General features: G+C 35.8%; 1 protein-coding gene across 1 annotated transcript in view; it reads right to left on the bottom strand.

Annotated features, from left to right (window-relative positions):
* Il1rapl2 (interleukin 1 receptor accessory protein like 2) overlaps positions 1-23868 on the bottom strand; it is a 690466-nt gene that overhangs the window by 551418 nt on the left and 115180 nt on the right. The window contains exon 4 of the mRNA XM_052170310.1: positions 18473-18626. Coding sequence (XP_052026270.1) covers positions 18473-18626 — 154 coding nt within the window. The remainder of the gene's footprint in view (positions 1-18472; positions 18627-23868) is intronic.

The following is a 23868-nucleotide window of genomic DNA, read 5'->3' as shown; positions in this document are numbered from 1 at the left end:
GAAGCCAGACATTATTTGCTTTGTTTCTCTTATCTCTTTCCACTTTGTCATCATAAGCTTTTCTAAAAAAAAGTCCATTTCATGAAAACATTTCAATGACAACCAGTTATTTGTAAGACAAAATCCAAACCTGTTAGCATGTTGTCTAAGATCCTGAATGAATTGGTCTTTGCTGCTTACTCTGTGTCTTCTCTAACTTATGTGCCTTATAAATTATAATTACTTTTTAAAACAATACACAGACACTGAAGCTTTGTGATCAATTTCTGGATATGTTGATCTGCTGTTTCCTAGATATTAACTCATCCTTGAATATTTTTATCAAAAGTCATCTGTTTTGAAAACCTTTTTATCAGCCTCTCACTGCATTTAACTAAAGTAAATACCATGTTTATATTTTATACTTGTCTCTAGTATGTCAGTGTTTCAGTATGATTATGATTAGTAAAACAACGCACTTTCTACTGGATCATATATTCCCTACAAACAAATATCTTATATTTATTCATATGTTTTTTACCTAAAACAATAACTGATGCATAACAATCACTTAGTAATCATATCTAAAGAATGAAGTGATACATGGCCTCAGCATCAAGATCCTGAGAGAATAGTATAAGACAGGGACATGGAACAGGGATTTAATTCTTATTATAAAGATTTTGTCAGATTTTCATCTCTATGTTTCTAACAGTCTTCAGTTGATTGCATAGATTTTTCTTAGTTCCTATATAATGTTGTTTGTTTACAAAGTAATTTTTTCTTTGGTAGCCTTTCCCGGAGAATTCACATATGCAACTGTGTATCCAATGTTTCAAATGTAAGATACATAAATATATTTCAAATGCACCATTAACAAAAAGAAACCACTGAGGTCTAGTCTTAATCATTTCAATTATTAGTCACTCTGTATTTCTAGTTATATGAGCCAAAATATTCAAAATCAATTTGTAACTCATTTTTCATATTTCCTAATATATCAAAATATGTTGGGTTTATTGTTGAAAAAAGAAGCAGAAAGATTATAAAAGCCAGAAGATCAGGGAGTTTGCCATGAGAACTTCTTCTAGTAATAGCAAATAAAGTCATAAAAATCTCACTGACGAGTCTGCCTCAACATTAGATGAACAAGAAAAACAGCAATAAGTGTGCTAATATTACTGGGGGAAATCCCACAAGGCCCCAACCCTACACAAAAACTGCAGAGAACTAAGGAATTCTGAAACTTAGAGAAATAGTCTTCCCCAGGGAAGAACACACCAATTGGTTATCTACTAACAAATGGTCAGTTGTGGAGAGCTTTTGAGGCTGCTTCTAGGAATTTGATAGGAATTTGACTTTGGGCTAGTATAATAAAGTAGGCTCAAGGTAAATACAGCCAAGGAATGTGTTGTATTCCTTGTGTCTTGGTCACCCTGATAAACCCCTAGATGCAGAGACTACAGGCTTTTATTGCCTTGTTTGATTACTTTCTTAATTGCCTTGTTTGTTCTTTGACTACTTTGTCTAGGATATAGGACTGACCATATTTTTCGTATGTTCCTGTAAGCAGACTGGAAAAAAATTAAACCAGTTCAGCTTCAAAACTGGTTTGAATTTTGGAATAGTGTTGTGTAATTGTCTTTTTCTTTTCAATCCTCACTTCCCCTGTTGACAGACTGAGCCAATTTGTTCTGTCAGTCCTAAAAACAAACATTTTACAGACTGAGAAGATTGTATTTATATTTTAGATATGTGTGTATTCATGTATGTATATTTGTATATATGTATGTATATATGCATATATACATATACATTTAACAACATTTAATAAAATATTAATTTAAATTTGAAATGCAAGAATTTGAAAGCAAACAAGGAGAAGTATATAGGAGAGTATGGAGAGAGAAAAGTTGGAAATTATTAATTATATCATCATCTCAAAAAGAAAAGAAATAATAAAAATAATAATAAAATTATAAAAGAAAGTATTAAAAGGGAGATCATTTTGTTCCATCTTAGCTTTAAAAAATTTAAATATGCTAATATAAGTTCTCTTTGAGAATTTGAAACTGTCTGTAAAAAATATATTCATAACCTACTAGTTTTGCTGCTGTTTCTTCTAGTTAAATCAGAGGTTAAAAACCATCCAGAGATTGTCCCACCTGGGGATTCATCCTATATACAGTCACCAAACACAAACACTATTGGGGATGCCAAGAAGTGTATGCTAACAGGAGCCTGATATAGCTGTCTCCTGAGAGGCTCTGCCAGAGCCGGATATATACAGAGGCAGATGCTCACAGCCAACCATTGGAATGAGCATGGTGTCCCTAATGGAGGAGTTAGAGAAAGGACTGAAGGAGCTAAAAGGGTTTGCAACTCCATAGGAAGAATGACAATAGCAACCAACCAGAGCTCCCGGGGTCTAAACCACCAACCAAAGAGTACACATGGAGGGACCCATGGGTCCAGCTGCATATGTAGTAGAGGATGGCCTTGTTGGACACCAATGGGAGGAGAGACCCTTGGTCCTGTGAAAGCTCAATGCCCCAGTGTAGGGGAATGAGAGAGGCAGGAGTAGGTGGGTGGGTGGGTGGGGACATACTCTCATGGAAGCAGGAGGAGGTGATATGGGATAGGGGGTTGCTGGAGGGAAATCAGGGAAGGGGATAACATTTGAAATGTATATAAACAAAATATCTAATAAAAACATAGTTGTATGCACAATATGTTTGCTATTATTTGTGGTAACTCGTGTTTAAGCATTTTAATCTATATATACAGTTCATCAAATAGTATTAAATTGAAAATATAATTTGTGAATGTAATTCCAAAGCATAATACTGAACAATGCTAGCTAAAAATTTCTACTGTATACTTGACTACTTTAACTGCATGTGTTTTATAGAATATAGAATACATAAATGTTTTGGAATCAAAATCAATTTCATCTTATTTTTATAAACAAAATACCTTCTGAATCTTTAAAATATACACAAAATCCTTACATTTCATTGAAAAAGAGCTTTATTTTTATTTTTATTTTTTTTATTCGATATATTTTTTATTTACATTTCAAATGATTTTCCCTTTTCTAGCCCCACACTCCCCGAAAGTCCCATAAGCCCCCTTCCCTCCACCTGTTTGATCTCTCTGTCTTAGTCCTTACTCGCTTTAGTATATTTTCAATCCAGGAAACAATAAGATCCATACAAATACAGTGGATTATATTAAGCCTTTCCTCAAAACTTTTCAGTGGCTGACTAGCTAAGAGTAAATGCAGGAAATCATGCAATGGTATACATACTATCAAGATCTGAGATCCTACCTTCACTATCTTTCTGATTTTATCTCCCAATGTCATCTCACCTATCACCCATGCACTCTGGCTTCCTTGATGTTCCTTGTAATCTAAAGGCCTCTTTCTATCTTTGGCTTTTGCATTTGTCACATTTCTATCCAGAAATAGCATTCCTGATATATCAACATTGCTAAGTCCTTCACTTGACACTGTCAAGTTCTTATTAAATACCACTTTATCAATGAGACTTTCTGGACAATTGTGTATATTATATTTAAAACCTCCAAACAGAGTGGTTGTTCTTCCAGAGATAAGATATCATCCAGTGACACTGAAAATTGCCTCTTGACTCTGACACATACAATTGACAACCAAGCTGCTCTTTTTACTAAACAGAAGATGAAAAGGGAAAACTAACAAAAAATGTCTTTTTCTTTTCCATGCTTATTATCTAGCAGACAGATTTAGAAGATACATGGGCCATTAAATCCTAACTCAACAAGAGCTCGTCTCTCTCTTCAGTGATCCCTCTGCTCCCCAGATCAGCCCATCTTCTTGGATATTTTCCAACTCTGGGATTCTCCACTACCAAGGGCATATGCCTATCTAAAGAGTTTGTGATTATATTGCAACTGCCTGGTATTTTTATGTATTTTCTTTCCTAGTTTACCATGTACTTCCTGGGGATATAAACCATATTTTCTTGTTTGTTGTCTTTCCAACATCCAGCACTGTACTTTGGACAAAATAGTACATGAAATTATCCGTGACTGTAAGGACTTTTGCCACACCTAGTCTCCATTAAAATCACCATGACATACATGCTGAAAGAAGAAAAAGCCCAAGCTTCACTCGGGAGAATAAAGGGTCTGTAAAAAATACCAGATTCTGTAAGATGGCAAAACAGAATCAACTCTTGAAAGCTGTCATCCAACTTCAATACATGCATCATGGATTATGTGCACCTGTACTGACAAAGAGAAGCACACATACACTGAATTAAAGAAATCAAGACAACACATGTATTTATAGCTAAAATATATCTAAAACATCCTAAAATACTAATGATTGTACTTTTCCCCAGCAGCCCTCAAATCAAATATCTTTTCTTCATAGTAATGATTCTCATCATACATAAAATTACCTCTCCTAATATAGGCTAGAAAAGATACATCTATTTGGAAATTCCTCAAAACCATTCTCCACTCTAATGCCATCTGCATTCTCCCTTAAAGCCCTTTAATGGTTTCCATTCCTCATAGCATAGGTTCTACATCACCTGTTCTCTAAAACACACTTTCATAATTAAATCTTCACGCATATTTACATGATTGTTTTCTCCATTAGCTTTAGTTCTTATTAAGAAAAGATGCGCATGTGTGTGAGTTTGTTTAATAACATATTCATACTCTGGGCTGGAAACAATTCATCATATAGAAGGAACCCCAGTATTTGTTTAACAAATGAATGAATACATATATAGAAAAACAATAACACTTATCTAACATATATATATATTATAGATATATATAATATATATAATTAGAATATATATATATTACCTTCAGGGATTCCTTTCAATTCACTTAACAGTGCTTAATATAAACAAAGAATATAGATAAGTTTTCTGCTTTGGTTGAGCTTACAGGCTAATTCAATAAAAGAGTATTTTTTTCTAACATTTTTACTCACAAAAATATATTTTCTATACTCAAACAAGGTACTGTTTTATTCACTACGTTATTCCTTTTATTCTCAAAACCTCCCAGAAACTCTACAAGATAAACACATACAAATGGGTATAAAAGTTCCTCAGTAGGAGAAGATACACCTAATCCTTTAGAGATGACCCAGGAAAGGGGAATGTAGGGGGCTTAGGTGAGTTGATGGGGGGAGCACCCTCTCAGAGGCAAAGGGGAGGGGTGCAGAACTCTTGGTGGGGAGTCTGGCTAGGCAGACAATACTTGGGATGTAAATAAATAAAATGCATTTTAAAAAGTAAGGAAAGCTTGGAATCCAATTGTTCTTACCTGCTATTGCTTACCTTCTCCTACTGGTTTTTCAGTTCTGCTTCTGGTTCTCTCCCTACTAATAAACTTTACCCACTTCCTACTAATTGACTTTAATGTTCAAGAAAGAATTTTTGACATGGTCTTATAATCCATATAAATGCAAAGGAAAGCTTTGGGTTTTGAGGATGAAAACAATTTGGATTAGAAAATTGATTTATGAACTAAACAAAAGAGGATAAATATGGAGCCTGCTAAGGTTAGCTTAAAAATTATTGTCCTTTGATATGAATTCTGAGACTTATTGCAGAACATAAGTTAATAACTTCTAGAAAATATCAAAATCCTCATATACTTCCACAGTTTTGCCTGAATGACTTTTATAAATTAGATCAACAAAACTCTAAGAAGGCTTTACATTAATTTCACTTAAATATTTCAATTATAATGGAGACATTGATTAAGCTTGGCTTATAAAAAGCCTCCAAGGAAAAACTGGGGACTAAGCAAGATACCACGAAGAGGTAAGAAGTGGGACAAAGCAGCGCTGCTTTGGACAGTGTCACACATTATCTGCTGCCAGGCAGCATCTGGACTTGTGTTATCTTAATTACAGAATGAGGAGCTTAGATCATAACATGCTCATCAATGGATGTCTGAGTTATTTTCTTAGCTTTCATGTGTCTCTGAGTAAATAAAACATCTGGGACAGGGGAGATGGCTCAGTAGGCATAGTGTAGCCTTGTAAGTATGAAGACCTGAGTTCAAATCCTAAGAACAAATGTTAAATCAAGCTTGTACTTCTAGCATTCCTAATATCAGATGGGAAGCAGAGAAGGGGACTCAGGATAGATAGCCTGGCCTATTCACTACAACAGCAAACAACAAAGAGACTCTGCCTCAAAACCAGGTTAAAGGTGGCACTAGCCCCACCAGGGTGAAGATTAAGGACCTCCACATATGTGCCATGGCACAGGTACATCACACATACACACACATAAAATGATTTTCAGTGCATATGGCTACAGTTCCAAGCAAGTATAGATTAATTTATCTTTTAAGAGAAGTATTAAATAATGAGGCAAGACAGGCTTATACTTTCTTCAGAACACACAAAAATGTCACAATCTATTTCTCAAACATCTTCCCTTACCCTTTCCAAAACTCATACTTACTATGCCACTTACTGTGGTAAATACTCACAACCACCAATATAATATAAAATATCATAGAGCCTTGATAGAGTAAAATTTCCCTTGAGGTGAGTTAAATTAAGATAGTGTAAGAAAAAACAATGCAAACCGAAAAAGAAAAAGACAAGCCTTATGGACTGAATGAGATAGAAGGGCCTGTGAACATTTGTAATAGCTTTGCATTAGAAAGCAGGGCACTGATGCACAAAGACTGGATCAGTTTTACTAGGGAGGCAATATCAGGGCATTTTATATAGTCTGTTTCCTAATAAGCTAACAAGAGTTGTTCGTCCTTATCTTCAAAAATCCTTCCGTTATCATGTCTTCCTTGAATAATATGTCTTAATAACTTCTAATGTAGTCTTCTGGCTTCTCTTTGTCACTAAACTTGAGAATATGAAAATCACAATCTTAAGAATCAGAAATCATAATCTTAAGAATTATAAAATTCCATTTCAGTTCCTCTGTAGCTATGTGTCCTAGAAAGGTACCTAATCTTTCTGGCTCTTGATGTCTTTACTTAAAGACAGTGAAGCCTACTTTACCAACTTTTTATAAAGCAGTCACTGAATGAAATGTAAAAAACATGATAACAGTTACAATTTATTATGAACCAATAATGTATCAAGATTTGTAATCCTTTAGTTGCATAACATTTACAGAGTTACTCTCCTCTTGGAAGTGAATACAAAGGGTTTGACAGCAACTTTTACTTGTTCAAGCAAGTGTTTCAGCAATGGCTGAACATCCTAGTAGGAAATTTGTGTGTGCTCACCCTAAAAAATGGCAGAGATCATAATAATAATCCTGTCTGGTAAGATATTATTCAATAGCTAGCATATGCAGCATCTTATTTATAAAATGATTTTTATTACAATGTAGAAGACCAGTGATTCTGATAGAATCCCTGAGGGCACACTGAGTCATGTGTGTTAATATGTGGAGCTAAAAAAAAGTCCTACTTTACTTGGTGTGTAGCATTAGATACGTTGTAGAACATCTCCAGTATGAGTTTTCTTTACCTATAAATTGGGGGTTGTTCAAGGTATGGCAAAGACTAGAAATGATGCCTCTATGGTGACTAATAGGTCCCCAGCTTATCTAATAGTGGCTGATTTTTTAGCAGATGCTAAGGTGTATTTCTCTTGCACTAAAGATTCAAATGTCAGCTAAAGACAGAAAGTTACCCCACATCTCAGCAAAATGCAGGTACAAACATCATGCTTGATATTTAGTAATTTGATGAGCTTTGGAAAAATCATGATGAATGGCTTTCTCGCACTATCAGAGTCTAGCAACAATCTTTACCATAGGGACGAGGAGCTGCAGTTTGCATTGATCTCCTATAGCAATCATCAGTTGTCTCACACAATTTAGTACTTCATTGTCTGCTGCCCTGTACACCATACAGACAACACCAAAATTTATATTTCTAGCCCACACTTTTCCATGAATGCCAGACTCATATATCTAACTGTCTATTCAATGCTATCTCGAAAGTATCTAGTAGGTATCTCAAATAAAGCACAGCTAACACAGAATTCTTGAAACTCTTCACAAAATCTAGCTTATTCCAGTCTCCCCAATTTCATCAAAATCCAGTATTTTCCATGCTATTACTAAAATAAAATAATAAAAGAACACACACACACACACACACACAAATCAATATGAGAAAGAGAAGTCATTTTTATATCTGCAAAACCTTTTCAATATGTTTGTGTGTGTGTGTGTGTGTATCTATTCACTATGCCTTTAAAGCCTCTATAATCAAATGTCATTTTCTCTGAAATATTGCATCTGCTCTTCCCCAAGATGGCCTTTTTAAACTATTCAGAATCTAACTTATATCAAGTAAAGTAGTTCCCAAAATTCAGCCTGCTATTTTTCTGTTTTAGTGGGTTACTGTAAATGGAAATTCAAGATATGATCATGTAAGGCAAGCACTATATCATTGAATTGTACATTCCTGGTTCTATAGTTTGTTTATTTATTTATTTATTTATTTATTTATTTATTTATTTATTTATTTATGTGTTTATTTATTTATGTGTTTATGTGTTTATTTATTTATTCATTCATTCATTTATTTTTGGGTTTTTTTTTAGAGACAGGGCTTCTCTGTGTAGCCCTGGCTGTCCTGGAACTCACTTTGAAAACCAGGCTGTCTTTGAACTCAGAAATCCACCTGCCTCTGCCTCCCAAGTGCTAGGAATAAAGGCATGTGGAGAGGGAGAGGGAGAGGAAGAAGGAGAGGAAGAGGGATTATCTTGGCAGGTGGAGCAGTCACCTGTAATTCCAATACTCTAGAGGCAGAAACAAGGGCACTCCAGGGCAAATTGGCTATCCAGACTAACTGGGAGATCTTCAGGTTAAGAAAACCTACCTCAAGAAATAAAGTGGATCATGATTGGTAAGAAAAATTTTGAATCTCCATATAAATGCTCACTCATATGTAAACAAGTATACACATATACATGCACACTACGGAGACAGAAACACCAAGAATATTAAATGTTCTACATTGATAATCACAGGATTAATGTTTAGTCACTTGCCGTACCTAAAATGTTCTTTTCACCTTGTACTTTTATGTACTATTCAGGAGCTAAACTCAATTGGATCATAAAAATAATTTTATTCATATAATATTCAAATTTTTAAAAATTATCAACAAATATTTGGCTTTAGTAGAAAAGGTCTAGGTAGCTAAAATATAATTTTAAATATCTTTTTGGGGGGAATAGTGTCTCATATGTCTCAAGCTAGTCTCTAATTTGCTATGTAGCTAAAGATGCTCCCAAGTGAAGGTATTATAGGCCTGGTTTAAACAGTACTGGGAATTGAACTCATGACAATTGTGCATGCTAAGCAAATATTCAACCAACTGAACAACATTCTCAGCCTACTAAAATATCTTATCAGAAAAAATAAAAATAAAAATAAAAACCTTTGATTTCTCATACAACTCTTATGGCAGGGTTAATCATGAGCCTATGGCATCTTAACTATTGCAAATGGGCAAGTTACTCAGGGAGCAAACCCCAAAACTTGTGAACATTATTACTGCTGATCTGTCTCTTACTCCAACATAGGTAGAGCTATCGCATAGTATGGATAACCTCTGGTGTGAAAGATCTATATTCTAGATACACAAGTGAGTAGATGCATAAGTTAGGTGAGAAGGTTAAAGAGGCATTCCCCAGAAAAGAATCAACTGTCTTTCCTTCTTGACGGATGCCCACACAGTTCCTCACTTAGGGTACTGCATCTGGCAGTTGCCAGCTGCTCCTCCAGATCCCAAGTGGAACATTGTGCCAAATCAGCGGCACTTAGGTTATAAAGTATGCTTGGTACAAGGAAATGATTTATAGATTCAATGTGATGGATTATCTTCCCTTTTGACAGTGAAAGGAGAACATTTAACTGCCTTTATAAACCACCAGGGATGAACCATAATGACTTAAGGGATTGCTGGATAAGAAAGGGCCAACCTCCTCAGCATGCTTGTCCTCAAGACTAAGTTCCACCTCAGCTTTCATTCAGCAACCTTCCTTCTTTTCTCACACATCATTAAAATGTCTTAGCTGACTGGAAAAAAAACACCTCATTATATGAACAACAATATTTTTTCTGACCATCTTAATTGACAAACTCTTTCACAAGACTGTGTTTCCTTGGCTGAAACCATTTGGTTCTAAATACTTATCTGTGTAGCATTTTGCTTGAGTTTCGCATAGTCCCTAGTTAATTTGTCTTCAAAATGCATCCCCTGTAACTAAAGCACTCTAATAATAATAACCATTTGTACTAGACTATTTGTTGAACTCCTTTCTTGTGGTAAAACTGTTATAAAGTCACTTTTAAAGTTTTCTGGAAACAATTATGATGACAGTGAAAATAGTCATTTTTAAGAATATCACTTTAATTTACCTATTAATTTCCAAACACAATTGTTGCTTTTTTATAATTATTTTTCTCCAAATCAACAGGGCAAAATTTTCAATAAAAGATAAAACTTTGAGTTTCAGCCAAGTATATTAATAATTTCAGACTGACATATTATTTGATTCTGTGTTAGGATCATAGTTTTCTAGCTCTGGAAAAATATTTATGCTTTTATTTCACAAAAAGTCCTTTGTTTTATACAGTTACCTGTGTGTGCTTGTGTGTACATGTGTGTGTGTGTGTGTCTGTGTATTTAAAAGTATTTCCTCTAAATATTTTGCACAGCATAAGGTTTTTTCTTTCTTCTTATAAAAGCACCAATTCTAGTCAAAACAGGTCATATGACCATGAGCTCTAGGTAGTTCTATAAGCATCTAGTGCTAGAAGTGGATCAAGCTTTGTAAAAACACCTGAGTTTTTACAGCAAAATTATTATGTCATTGCTATGGAACACTGAGAAATTTGTTTTCTAATTTCAATTGCTATGTCAGTAAATTCAAAACAAAATGTCATACCTTACATATTCTTTTTTTTCATGATGAGCTCATATACACAAAAGCACATACCAAAAAAAACACACATAGCTGTGCGCATAGATCTATAATTATAAATTGTATTTAAGGGTTACAGTGAATCTCTAGATAGCAGCAAATTTTGGAGTATTTTAAAGATATTGCAAAGGCACATATAAAGAAAGGGGAACTCCAAAATAATTATGAATTATCATCAGACAGCCATGGAAACCTGCTTTGAGGAGTATGAAGTGGGTGATGGTAAGACAAGTCTGTGGAGGCTTCACAAATAACATGAGTACAAAATGTATGTAGACAAAGAACACAGAGGGCATGGGGCAGGCAGAGAGCGAGAGTAGAAACCAGTTACTGACATTTACTTAACATAGTTATGTGTAGGAGCTCTCGAGGTAGCTTGCAAGGGAGTGCTTAAAGAGCAATATTTGAGGGCTGGAGAGATGGCTCAGCAGTAAAGAGCACTGATTGCTCTTCCAGAGGTCCTGAGTTCAAATCCCAGCAACCACATGGTGGCTCACAACAATCCGTAGTGGGATCTGATGCCCTCTTCTGGTGTGTCTGAAGACAGCTACGCTGTACTCATAAATAAATCTTTAAAAAATAAAAGTGCAACATTTGAAACAATTATGGAATGAAACCTTAGCTTCATTCCTTATTAGGTATGTCACTCGCCATAGGCATGGATCTTACTTTCTGACTCCTCAGTTCCCTTGTTAAAATTGAAAAGGATCTGCTGGTGGGGCTGTAAGATGGTACAACCACTTTGGAAATCACTCTGGTGGTTCCTCAGAAAACTGGACATGACACTTCTGGAGGACCCTGTTATATCTCTCCTGGGCATACACCCAAAGGATTCCCCAGCATGCAATAAGGACACATGCTCCATTATGTTCATAGCAGCCTTATTTATAATATCCAAAAGCTGGAAAGAACCCAGATGCCCCTCAAAGAAGGAATGGATACAGAAAATGTGGTATATTTACACAATGGAATACTACTCAGCAATTAGAAACAATGAATTCACAAAATTTTTAGGCAAATGGTTTGATCTGGAAAATATCATCCTAAGTGAGGTAACCCAATCACAAAAGAATACACATGAAATGCAATCTCTGATAAGTGGATATTAATTAGCCCAGAAGTCCTAAATACTCAAGGCACAAATCGCATAACAAATGACTCCCATGAAGAAGTATGGAGGGGGTCCTGATCCTGGAAAGGATTGATCTAGCATTGGAAAGGAATATAAGGACAGAGAAAAAGGAGGGAGGTGATTGGTGAATGGATGGAGAGAAGAAGGTTTATGGGACATATGGGGAGGGGGGATCCGGGAAAGGGGAAATCATTTGGAATGTAAACAAAGAATATAGAAAATAAAAATATTTTAAAAAAAAGAAAAAAATTAAAACAAAACACACACACACACACACACACACACACAAAGAAAAGGATCTCACCAATTCTAAAAGGTTGTTGGGAGCACTGAATAGATGTGACCCTACAAATTGAACTTCTCTGAGTTACTCCTCCACTCTACTACACTGAGTTTGTGGCTAATCTCGTTCCATAGGAAGCCACAGCTTTCTGTTTTCCAGAAAGATCACTTGATAGACTGTTATATGCTTAATCAAACCGTTGTTTTCCCATTAGGCAAAACAAGGTAGATGAAACATTTACTAGTAAACACACTGGACCTAAGAAAAATCCATTTCTGTGGATATCACAGGGTATCCACCTAGGAATCAAAATGCAATCCCTTCCTTAAATAGCCTACTCTACTGCTTTCTTGATGTCAGAGAAGCCAGTAAGGAGAGTCATTGAGGACCCCTGGTGCTAAAAGATTGCCTCTGGAGCTGGACTGAGAAGGATGTGACTCATTTGCCAGATTCTGCTGCTATGTTCTCTAACACATTCACTGTCACCTCTAGTCGGTGATCCTGCATAGCTGCCTGTGAAATCAGCCCACAAGAATGAATGTGCTCTTAGACTCTGGTTTTGGAGAGAAACAAGGCAGCCTTTCTGCTGACAGGATAGTTAACCATGCTCATTTATCTCCCCGCAGGGCATAGCGACATGACATAAACATTTTCTTAGGACAGAAACTGGTGATCCCTTTGACCCTGACTGTCAGCATCAGGGTTAATAGATATCCTCATGTCATAGGTTAGAACACAGTGAAGGAAATATGGAGAGAACAGAGATACAATGAGAGTGATGAAGGAGAAAGAGAGAAAATCACTCTTACACCTGACACCCAAAGACATCCTTTCCATAATTCTAAGCAGAATTCCCCCCACCCCCAGTCTCTCAAGGTCAGGAATAGGGTTGCCCTTGTTTCAAGAGGGAACAAGTGGCCACCTGCAGGCAAGAAATTTTGACAGTCTAAGAAGAGCTTGCACAGGCCCTGAAGAGTTGCTGGAATTCCCCACCATTAGTCATACCTGCAAGTTACAGAACTGAAATATCTATTAAACTGCAAATAAGCTGGTTGAGAAGGAATTTTTTTTTTTTTTGGTTATTACTCTCAAACTGCTAAACTCACTAAAGTCCTAGAGTAGTGGCAACATAAAGTGAGGATCTGAGGAGATGGCCTAGAAAGGACATTGAATATCAGAACACTTTAAAAAGCACATTAGTCAGTGTGATACTCTTCAGGGTGTGCTGTGGAGGGGGGGGAATAAAAGGCTAGTGTTACTCAGAAAGGGAGGAGGAGGTTTAAGAGGAATGGCAATGTGGTTGGGTGGTGCAAGCCAGTTTGGGTCATACAATGTCTGTACCTGTGACTGAGCAAAAGAATAGTCCATTATGACACTCAGTCAGTCATGTAAAAGTTCTTTAATGCAGCCAAGCACTACTGACTGCTGATGTCTTTTCTAAGGAAGTCACAGAAAAGGTACAAATGAGATCCATTTCTGTGTGATGAACAGGACACGCACATTCAGATCATGTCAACTGGCTGCTCAGAGAGAACATGAAGGAGAAAAAACAAATGGCAATGGGTTGTTTCTTTTGGTGCTTCCTATCACACCGCTTCAGGGCAAAGCCAAAGTAGGTATTTTATCCTGGAGCTTTGAATTCATCTGTATCACCCAAGACCAACATGCTTCGTCATCTGGAATGTTCTCCTCTGTAAAGTAATCAATTTGTCAATATTCTTTCTGCAGTATTACATCCATAAAGTATGCCCCTTCACTCTCCAGTTGGATTGACAAGTCTATTAGATGCTGTGAGTAGGATAGTTACTGAGTACTTTTCTCAGCTTGTCTATTGCACTGTCTCCAACACTCTCTAGGATTTCAAATATCTCCCCCTTTCTCTATTAGACATGGAAGTAAATTCTGAGCCAGCCACACAGTGGCTTGTTTTAAAGTCCTACTGAGCCTGCCAGATACAGTGGAATTCTCCTTTAGTCTTAGCATTCTAGAGGAAGAGCTTGGTGAATCCCTGTGAGCTTAAAGCCAGCATGATCTACATAGCAAGTTTCATGTGAGCTAGGACTGCATAAGTGAAACCCTGTCAAAAACAAAATGCAACAAAATTAAGTCCTACCGGACAAAATTGCTTAAGGCACGAAAATAAATGAACAATTGCTAAATTCAATTTAGCCAACCAACATAGTTTGTATGCTTTATAGAGTACATTTCAATTCAGGAGTTTCCACATAAAAATATAGACTTATACCACTTCTTTACAAATATTTCAGAAAACCCAGTAATATTGGACCTTACTCTCATTTGACAGCACTGAGAAACAGCAGTATGTAGCAATTCACTTCCTCTATTGCTTGGGATCCTTGGTCTATATCATTCATATATAGTACTTGTTTGGATTCTATAAGCACTTGAGAATTCATTGGAGGGTTGCTTATTGTTTGGATTCAGCCATCCAAATACTTTTCTTCTTATTTATTATTTTCATCTTCAGCAGAGAACAGGTTGCTGGAGTTTGTTTCCTAAATAGTGAATGCTCATTTTTTTAAAAGGCTGCACAAAAGCATTTGTTTATGAATGATTCACTGGGTGAATAAGTCAAATCATGTTGGATTTCTCCTTTCATTCCTTTTTAAATTCTTAGTAATTTAGTCTCTCTTTAACCTTCTTAAGGTAGAGCGCGGCTCACCCCAGGGACCCTATTCCATTATCTCGCTCATCTTCTCTCATTCCTTTCTTGCTTCTTCCATTATCACCTGATCTGCATCTTCACCTTCTAAGACCCAAATCTCCCAACTTATCTGATTACTTCAACTAGTCTCTGCACAAATGCCACATGAAAATAAAGGGGCAAATCCTACAAAATTGCAAACAGCCACATAAACTATGCTGTAGGAAATAAAACTATTAGCTATGGGCACATTGAGCAAATGATCTAAACATGCAATTGTTTATGTTTTCTGGTCTACCTTATTATATATTCATGTGCCGCTTTGGAGGAAATAAAAAGAAATTTATAATGATGTTCTACAAGTATGCTGTGATTTATATGATAAATGTGTTACAGGGACCTGCATTTTAGACAAATCCCATTTTGATGCAATAAGAAAGCTATTTGGGAAAATATTATTGAAAATGTTTCATATGAAAAAACATTTCATTATCAAAGGTTAACTTTCTAACTTATCATTTTTAAATATCTGGACATTTTAAAACTTGATCTACTTCAATTAGCCAGCACTTAACATTTGTTTTATTGAAGACATGTTTTTTAGATTCATAAATTTTCAAATAACAGTGGGGAGAGAGCCTTCTAAAATGGATAATCTTATAAAACATGTACACTTGCAGCATACCATTTTACCTTAACCTACATGATTTTACAATTAACAAATACTATTATTCCCATATTAAAATTTCTGCTCCGTGTCTTTATGCTACTAGATTCAAAACAAGTATGAGTAGGTTTTGTTTTTATGTGATGCCAACCTTGGATTTTGAATTATGGGAAGAAAATAATTGTAATTACTATCATGATGCTGACTGTACAAAGCATATACTACTAAAAAAAAACAAAAAAGGAATCAGCTTTCATATAGCAACTCAAACTTCTATACCTAGAAACCACTTTCAAAAATAACATTTAAATTTTTAAGTAAATATATATCTTCCTATCTTCTCATATGACTGTCACAGACTGACCTGGAAATAATAGTGAAAGAATCTCTGAATGATTTTTCTGGCTCTCTAGGGTTTCTCTCTCTCTCTCTCTCTCTCTCTCTCTCTCTCTCTCTCTCTCTCTCTGTGTGTGTGTGTGTCTCTCTCTTTCTCTCTCATAGTGAAATTTTATTGAATAAATAACTGATTTCATTGAGTTTGCTTTGCCCACCTATGCACTTGCCATGTTTCCACCTGAGTTTGCATGTTCACTTTTCATAGTTGAAGGGAAATGATTTCAGACCTGTAAGAATGTGTTTATAGTATGTATGTAAACTGTAACATAGGAAATCAAATCTATAATTTTGGCCTTCTTAATAAAAAAAAATCCTCTTTTCTAGCATTCTCTTTCAAAGCATTCTTGATCCTTGAGAGGTATAGAACAGAAGTGCCTCGACACAAAGACAATTTGTTACTTATGTACTAAATTGGAATCTTGTAGAAGGGTCTGAGAATCCGAATTTAAAGATTCTCATATTTACCCTCCCTGCTTCTTTCCACATGATTCTGATACACATTAACTTTTGAGATCCCCTGCATAGTAGTCAATGAATTATTAAGCCCATACTTTAATTATATAAAATTTAGCACATGTAAATTAAAGTGATATAAATGTATACAATAAGCAATCCTAGCTGTGTTTTTTCTGGGATCTGGATAAAACTAAAGACAAAAATTGTTCTCACCAAAATCCATTAAATGAAACTGTAAAGAAAGCTTAATGTCTGCTTTATTATAGTTCAGCTTAAAACCAAGCCAACTACTATAATGTCATAAACTTCAATAAATGATTGCCAAACACAAGGGCTTAGCATGAATCTGATAAGAATCTGTGGTTATGGTCAAAGTGACCATGTCTTGTTCATGGTCAGGTCACTTATTAATGATAAGTCTGTGATTGAATCTTCTGCCATGAATGTGTCATGGAGTTTTAGTTCACATTGAAAAACTCAGAAACTAATCAAAAGCAGACCTTTGCAACTTAGCATTAGTCCAACATGGTAGTTACTTTGAAAACTCATACAGAGAAAGAGCATGAAATTCTAATACAAAGAACTATTTACAATTTCACAGGAGGAGATTTGCAATTTGAAGCTAAGAAATAAAATGGTTATTTATTAAGATGGAATGTGAATTAGTGAATTGAAGCTTGGAGCTTAAAAATTTACCTGAATATTTTAGTGTTATGTCAAAATTCAGAGACTCTCAGGACATCCTATTTTAATACTAACCCTAAAAGATCAGGCAGAGATGAACAAAAGTAGTCATTTTTTAAATCACTTAAAATTAGCAAGTATATGTAATCATTAATGAATTAGATGATGGCACCATTAGGTAATTAGATAGGCAAGACTTAAGTACATTACTCTTAAGACTATTAATGCAACTTCTGAATGTCAACTTCTCAATGCTACAAAATCAAAAGCTTATTGAATGCCAAGATGATTCCACAGAAAAGGTCCATACCTAACATCATGTAATGGATCATAATAAAATATTGTATACAATTACTGACATGTTATTTGTATAAGGCATCTTATATAATGTAAATTAATTTTGCATTTACCTGAGTCTCATCTCTAAGTTGTTTCATTATTTATAGGTAAATATCCAAAAATTTTAAGAACTGAATTATGAGTGACTTCTGGTCCAAACATTTTAGGTAAGAACTACCCAACTGGTTTACAGGTAAATTAACCAAGATTTGCAGATGAACAAAGAAAAGTGAGCTATTATCACAACATTTCTTGGGATGTACCATATCTCTTGTGAAAAATATTATCATAGGTTTAGATTCCATCCTATGTGGTTGAGGTCAATTCCTAAAGTATCTACCTGGTAAGAGTATTCTGTGACAGTATTTTAAATTCCGTTGGGCTCCTACTCATTTGTTCTTTCTCTCACTTGGAGTTGTTTTATCCAAGAACCCTAACATAAAGAATTTTGTGTAAATGAAGTTCAACAGATTTCATTCCAAAACTCTTCAAAAATCCCCAATCTAAAAGTAGTTGTTGCCTACTTTTCACAAAGAGATTTCACACGAGTTAAGTCAACATCTCAGAATGGTTCCAGCATCTTTTCAAAGTTCTACATTCACAATCAGCAGCAGCTTGAAGAATTAAGAACGTTTCATAACAGCAGAGGACACATAGGCAGCCAATGAGCCCTTGACCTCTAATCACACATGTTCTACATATATCTTTTTTTCACTGGCACTTATTAATAGTGATATTGCCAACAGCTTGATTTGCTGCCAATTTTATGTGTATGGGAAGTTGTCTCTTTGAACAAAACTCTTTTTCATCAAATCAAGTTGTACTTAAAATTTCATTTGTTATATTGTGGTTGAACGAGATCCTACCTGTAACTTTCAATTCTGTTGTTCGTCTTACAAGTTTTCCTTCATATTTAAGTTCGCATGTATAATTTCCTCCGTCCTCTTCTTGAACTTCTTGGATGAGAAGAGCATTTCCCTTCTGTATTATTATGCTTCTCCACATTTTTGGCTTGCATTCCTGCAGGGAAAATAGTCATAAGTGAAAAATAAATATTCACACGCCTAAGACTTAGAATTGGCAAGGTAAAATTGCATGGTTGTATTCTTCCACATGCTTTTCCAAATGTGTAACTAAGAAGTTTAAACAATGTCCAGGCAATATCTTAGATGCATATTATTGCATCCAGTTCAAATATCATTAGTTACAACATCAGGAGTCACTTTAAAACTTGACTCCTAAAGCAACTGGACTTCAGAGGTACTAAGCAAAATCAGAAAAGCAAGCAAGCTCACAGTATGCAAAACTCACAAAGTAATGTTAAGTGTTCCTAAATATTATTTTAATGTCCTGTTCTTTCTAATTGATATGGGCCTTTCCTAAGAGTCCCAAGGGCCAATGGTTCTTTTGGCCATGTAGCATATTTGATGGGAATCTGAAGTATCACAAAGCATTTATTGGCTTTTACAGTAACATTGAAGTATGCAAGTGTTTTATTAGATATTCTCTGTTGTTAAAAACTCAAATACACAACAACCCCTCAAAACAAACAAACAAACAAACAAACAAACAAAATACTGATATCTCAGACTCTCCTTACTTGTGGTCAAAGGTGATAGAATGGAATCTAGAAAATCAGAGTTCAGAATTTCCTTAGAAACCCAGAAAATGAAGATGAACTTTGGTATAGTAACAGCAGAGAGAAATCAACTACTTTCTGTGTGAATTTATTGATACATGAAAAAAAAGAAGAAATTTTTATTTTCGAAACAAATTCTCCTTTCCTTTTGATGTGAAAGTCCTGATGCTACTTTGAACTTCCCAAGAAAGGAATGTATAATCCTTTTCCAGTGAGGGACAGGTATTTAGCCACCAAGTATAGAAGAATACTCAGGCAAGTAGCTTTGATTTGGAAATTTTCTCAAACTACTTTTATATATTGCTCTAAGTCTCTCCCCTTTCAACTGGAATGTTTTAGCTAAATTGTTAGGCCGTCACTGTACAAATATTAATGGAAGCATAGCAGGTAGCTACAAAGGAGTACTGAACAGTTAAGTCAAAATTATTTTTATCATCTTTCTTCTGAGTGTCAGTTGAGGCATTTATAAAATTGATTACAAAGTGGATTATGTAGACAATAGCTGAAAGTATTTTTTCTTTTACCCACTGTAGTATATGTAACATCTGCATCTACTCTTCCTTACCCCGACATTCCATACACATATCTCAAGCACTCACAAAATGTTGAAATCTGTGTTGACTCTCAGTCCCCAGCTGTGAGTGTCCATAAACGTTTATAAATTATTTGTGAGAGCAAGTACCTATTTATTAGTTTTTCACTTTAACTATTTTTGTGATTTGGCAACAAAGCTCAAAAATTTGCACTTAAGTTCGTAGGTATAGTATTCAAGAGATATGTCTACTATAACTATCCAAACACATTTTCACATATAGAGAGTAAATAAAAGTAATACAATGGAGGACATCTAGATATAAGGCTGCTTTACTCCCTGGGGTCTTCCTGAAGAACAGTTAAGAGTCTGTCTGAAATTATATTACATAGCATGTCTGGCAAGGTTTATCACCTATATGAGATTTGCTTCTGAGCTAAACCTTGGGATATAAGGTTTCTGGGAAAATGAAGAAAAGTCTAAACAGAGAGGAAAAAAATCGGTCCAGCTGCCACTAACGTCATACAACAATAATCCACAATTATTTTCGCATTGCTTCCAACACTGATAGCCTCAGATTTCTAAAGAATCATTCTGAAGGTCATTAAACAAAAATATGGTCCCTCTGGGCATTTTGAGAGGAAGGGAAAATGAAAGCTGACCTGCTGTGCTCTCGCATAGAGGTGGTGGGGGCAGGCAAAAGCCCACACACTTATTTTATTCAAAGATAAATGGCCTCATTTTCTAATGTCATTTTGGAGGAAATTCATATGTGATTAGTTATAAGTACTTTTATATTCACTGATCACCGATTCCTCCTACCCCAATGCAGAAAGTAAAAACAAAATATGTAGAAGGCTTAGAAAATAGATCCTGATAAACAGACTAGCATTATTGTATGTCCTCTGAGATAAATCCCGACAGTCTTGTGTACTTTCTTACTTGCCATTTAGACATATAAATGACTCCTTGTATCTAGCTGAAGTAGGTGTGTCTTTGTAAAACTGCAGCTTGTGGAAATGTCTTAAAGTCATCTCATTCCTCTTCAGGCCATGTGGTGCAAAACAAAACTATGTTTGGGTGATCATATTTCCAGGCTGAAATTCAGAGTTTACCCAACTTTTTAAAGTCTCAGTTCTACACTTTCAATTATGGAGACAATATTAAGTACCATCTGATTTGCCATTACCCAAAGGCAGAATTTTTATCCACCACAGTCTTAGGCGAAGGTACCGTAGGTACAGAGAATGTTTCCATTTCTAAACCTTTTTTGATCCTGCATCATATCCCTCTAGAATCTGGTGTTCTGTTTAATAAGTGATAGAGCTAATGGACTGATCAGATAAAAATAAATCCTTGCTAATTGTTTAACTATGTGTCAGCACCATAATACTTAAGCTGCCTGAATATGCACAGCTTTTTTCAGGGTACTCTAACACTAGTCTTAGTAGATTGGTGGAGGAACTGTATTTTGGTTGGTGGGGCCCTTAGCAAGTTACCTTTACCACATGAATGAATGACTCCATCTGATTCCATCTCTCTACCATTCAGAAAGTTGTTTTCTTAGACAGTTTATCTGGGTCTATGTGTTTGTATAAAATTGCAGATGTTTTTCTAGGCCCCAATTCCACTTATTTGAAATATTTCTTCTCTAAGCTACTGTCTGCTATGGTTAATAGTGCCCCTACATCATTTCTGTCCCTTCCTTGCCTAGTGAACATATGCCACATTTCACTGTCTCATCCGTACTTCCTTATGACAGACCATTGTGTGAACAAAGTTTCAAGTGCACAGATCAAGTCTCAGAATAGCTGTTCTTCTAAAAATAGTTTGGAAAAACACCAAGGAATCAAATAATTAAAAGTTATGAATATTTACATTGTCTGTTTTTTCTACTAGGTATTGGTCCTGATACTATTGAAATAAACTGCATTAATTTGAAGATTTATACAAGTTGTTTCCCTCCAAGTTCTTTAGCATCCAGCTTCATTTTATAGTTTGGTTCTCCCCTCATGGAGCAGGTTTTTGTAAAATGTTCATGCAAAATCAACATAATGCCAGTCTATAAGCTTCAGTTTCTTTCCCTTTGGACATAGATATCACATATAAGCAGTTGCCGGATTGGGAGACTTGAATGCACAAAAGAGACATCTGTTTACATAGTCTCTTGATATTAACCTGTGGACTAACTCATTTGGATATTGGAATTTTTGTCATGAAACAGCCACCACTGTACTCATAACCCATTTATGAGGTATCACCCTCATAACCATGGAAGTGTTTTAATCAATGTGTTATGGTGGGCATGTGTAGGGAGCTGCTTGCCCGTTAACTGTTGTTAACTGTCGTTAATTGTCGTTAACTGTTAACAAGTCCTTATTTGGGTGGAGCCTGTTGAGTCTTGCGCCTTCCACGTGGATACAACCTATCAGCAATGCCCACATGGCTAAGCCTGATTGGCTGGCTATTAGTATTTAAGGGCTGGGCTGATTCTCTCGGGGTCAGAAGAAGGAGAAGAAGGAGAAGAAGTACAAGGGTCCTGAGTAAACTGCTTGAAGAAGATCTTCCTGTGTTGCGTCATTCCTTGCCGGCGAGGGTGGATGCAACAGGCATGGTTAATTTACTGCCATTCAGAACAAACAATTCATTCCTTACATGCAGAAGACCAGGATGGGTGATTTAAATATCTCACCTGATTCTAAGGATTGATAACAAAGCAGCTATGTGAACCAAGGCACATCAGTAACTTCTGATCTTCAAGTCACATATATCGGAATATGTAAACCTCCCACCGCCCAGGATGACTCCCCCCTTTCACCTGACTTTGTGTTATCCCTTGAGGCATCTATACCTCTGGCTGATGGTCTCTGGGAAGCCCACATTTCTGCTATATAAGCATAGAACAGATGGCTCTGACCACAAGTACAAATTGGGAATGAACCTCAACCTTATATGCCATACCTCTACTACACCTCAAAAATCTGGAATACCTTACTCCAGGAGTCTTTTACCTTTAATGTTCTAAATATCATGCCATACCTTCATTCTTTTTTTTTTAATTTTTTTTATTTACATTGCAAATGATTTCCCCTTTTCTGGGTCCCCATTCCCCACAAGTCCCATAAGCCCTCTTCCGTCCCCCTGTTCCTCCATCCACCCCTTCCCACTTCCCTGTTCTGGAATTCCCCTATACTCTTGCACTGAGTCTTTCCAGAACCAGGGGCCACTCCTCCAATCTTTTTGGACATCATTTAATTTGTGGATTATATCCTGGGTATTCAAAGTTTCTAGGCTAATATCCACGTATCAGTGAGTGCATACCATGATTGATCTTTTGAGATTGGGTTACCTCACTTAGTATGATGTTCTCCAGCTCCATCCATTTCTCTAAAAATTTCATGAATTCATTGTTTCTAATGGCTGAATAGTACTCCATTGTGTAAATATACCACATTTTTTGTATCCATTCCTCCACTGAAGAACATCTAGGTTCTTTCCAGCTTCTGGCTACTACAAATAGGGCTGCTATGAACATAGTGGAGCATGTGTCCTTATTGCATGCTGAAGAATCCTCTGGATATATGCCCAGTAGTGGTATAACAGGGTCCTCAGGAAGTGACATGCCCAGTTTTCTGAGGAACCGCCAGACTGATTTCCAAAGTGGTTGCACCACCTTGCAATCCCACCAGCAGTGGAGGAGTGTTCCTCTTTCTCCACATCCTGGCCAGCACCTGCTGTCTCCTGAGTTTTTGACCTTAGCCATTCTGACTGGTGTGAGGTGAAATCTCAGGGTTGTTTTGATTTGCATTTCCCTAATGATTAATGATGTTGAACATTTCTTAAGGTGTTTCTCAGCCCATACCTTCATTCTTAATGTTGATATTAATATCCCAGAGTCATAAAGAATTAAAGCTCTAGATTTGAACACTTAAAGATACCAGTTTTGTGTTTTTGAGCAGTTGCTGCACTTATTTTTTTTAAAAATTGGGCTAGCAATATTTATTTAGATAATAAAGATTAAATGAGGCAATGAATGACAATGTATATTATAACATATCACATGCTAAAAGTGTGTAATAAATACAATTTTT

Source organism: Apodemus sylvaticus, chromosome X (assembly GCF_947179515.1).
Source record: "Apodemus sylvaticus chromosome X, mApoSyl1.1, whole genome shotgun sequence".
Classification (NCBI taxonomy): domain Eukaryota; kingdom Metazoa; phylum Chordata; class Mammalia; order Rodentia; family Muridae; genus Apodemus; species Apodemus sylvaticus.
This window is presented reverse-complemented; position numbering and strand designations above follow the sequence as displayed.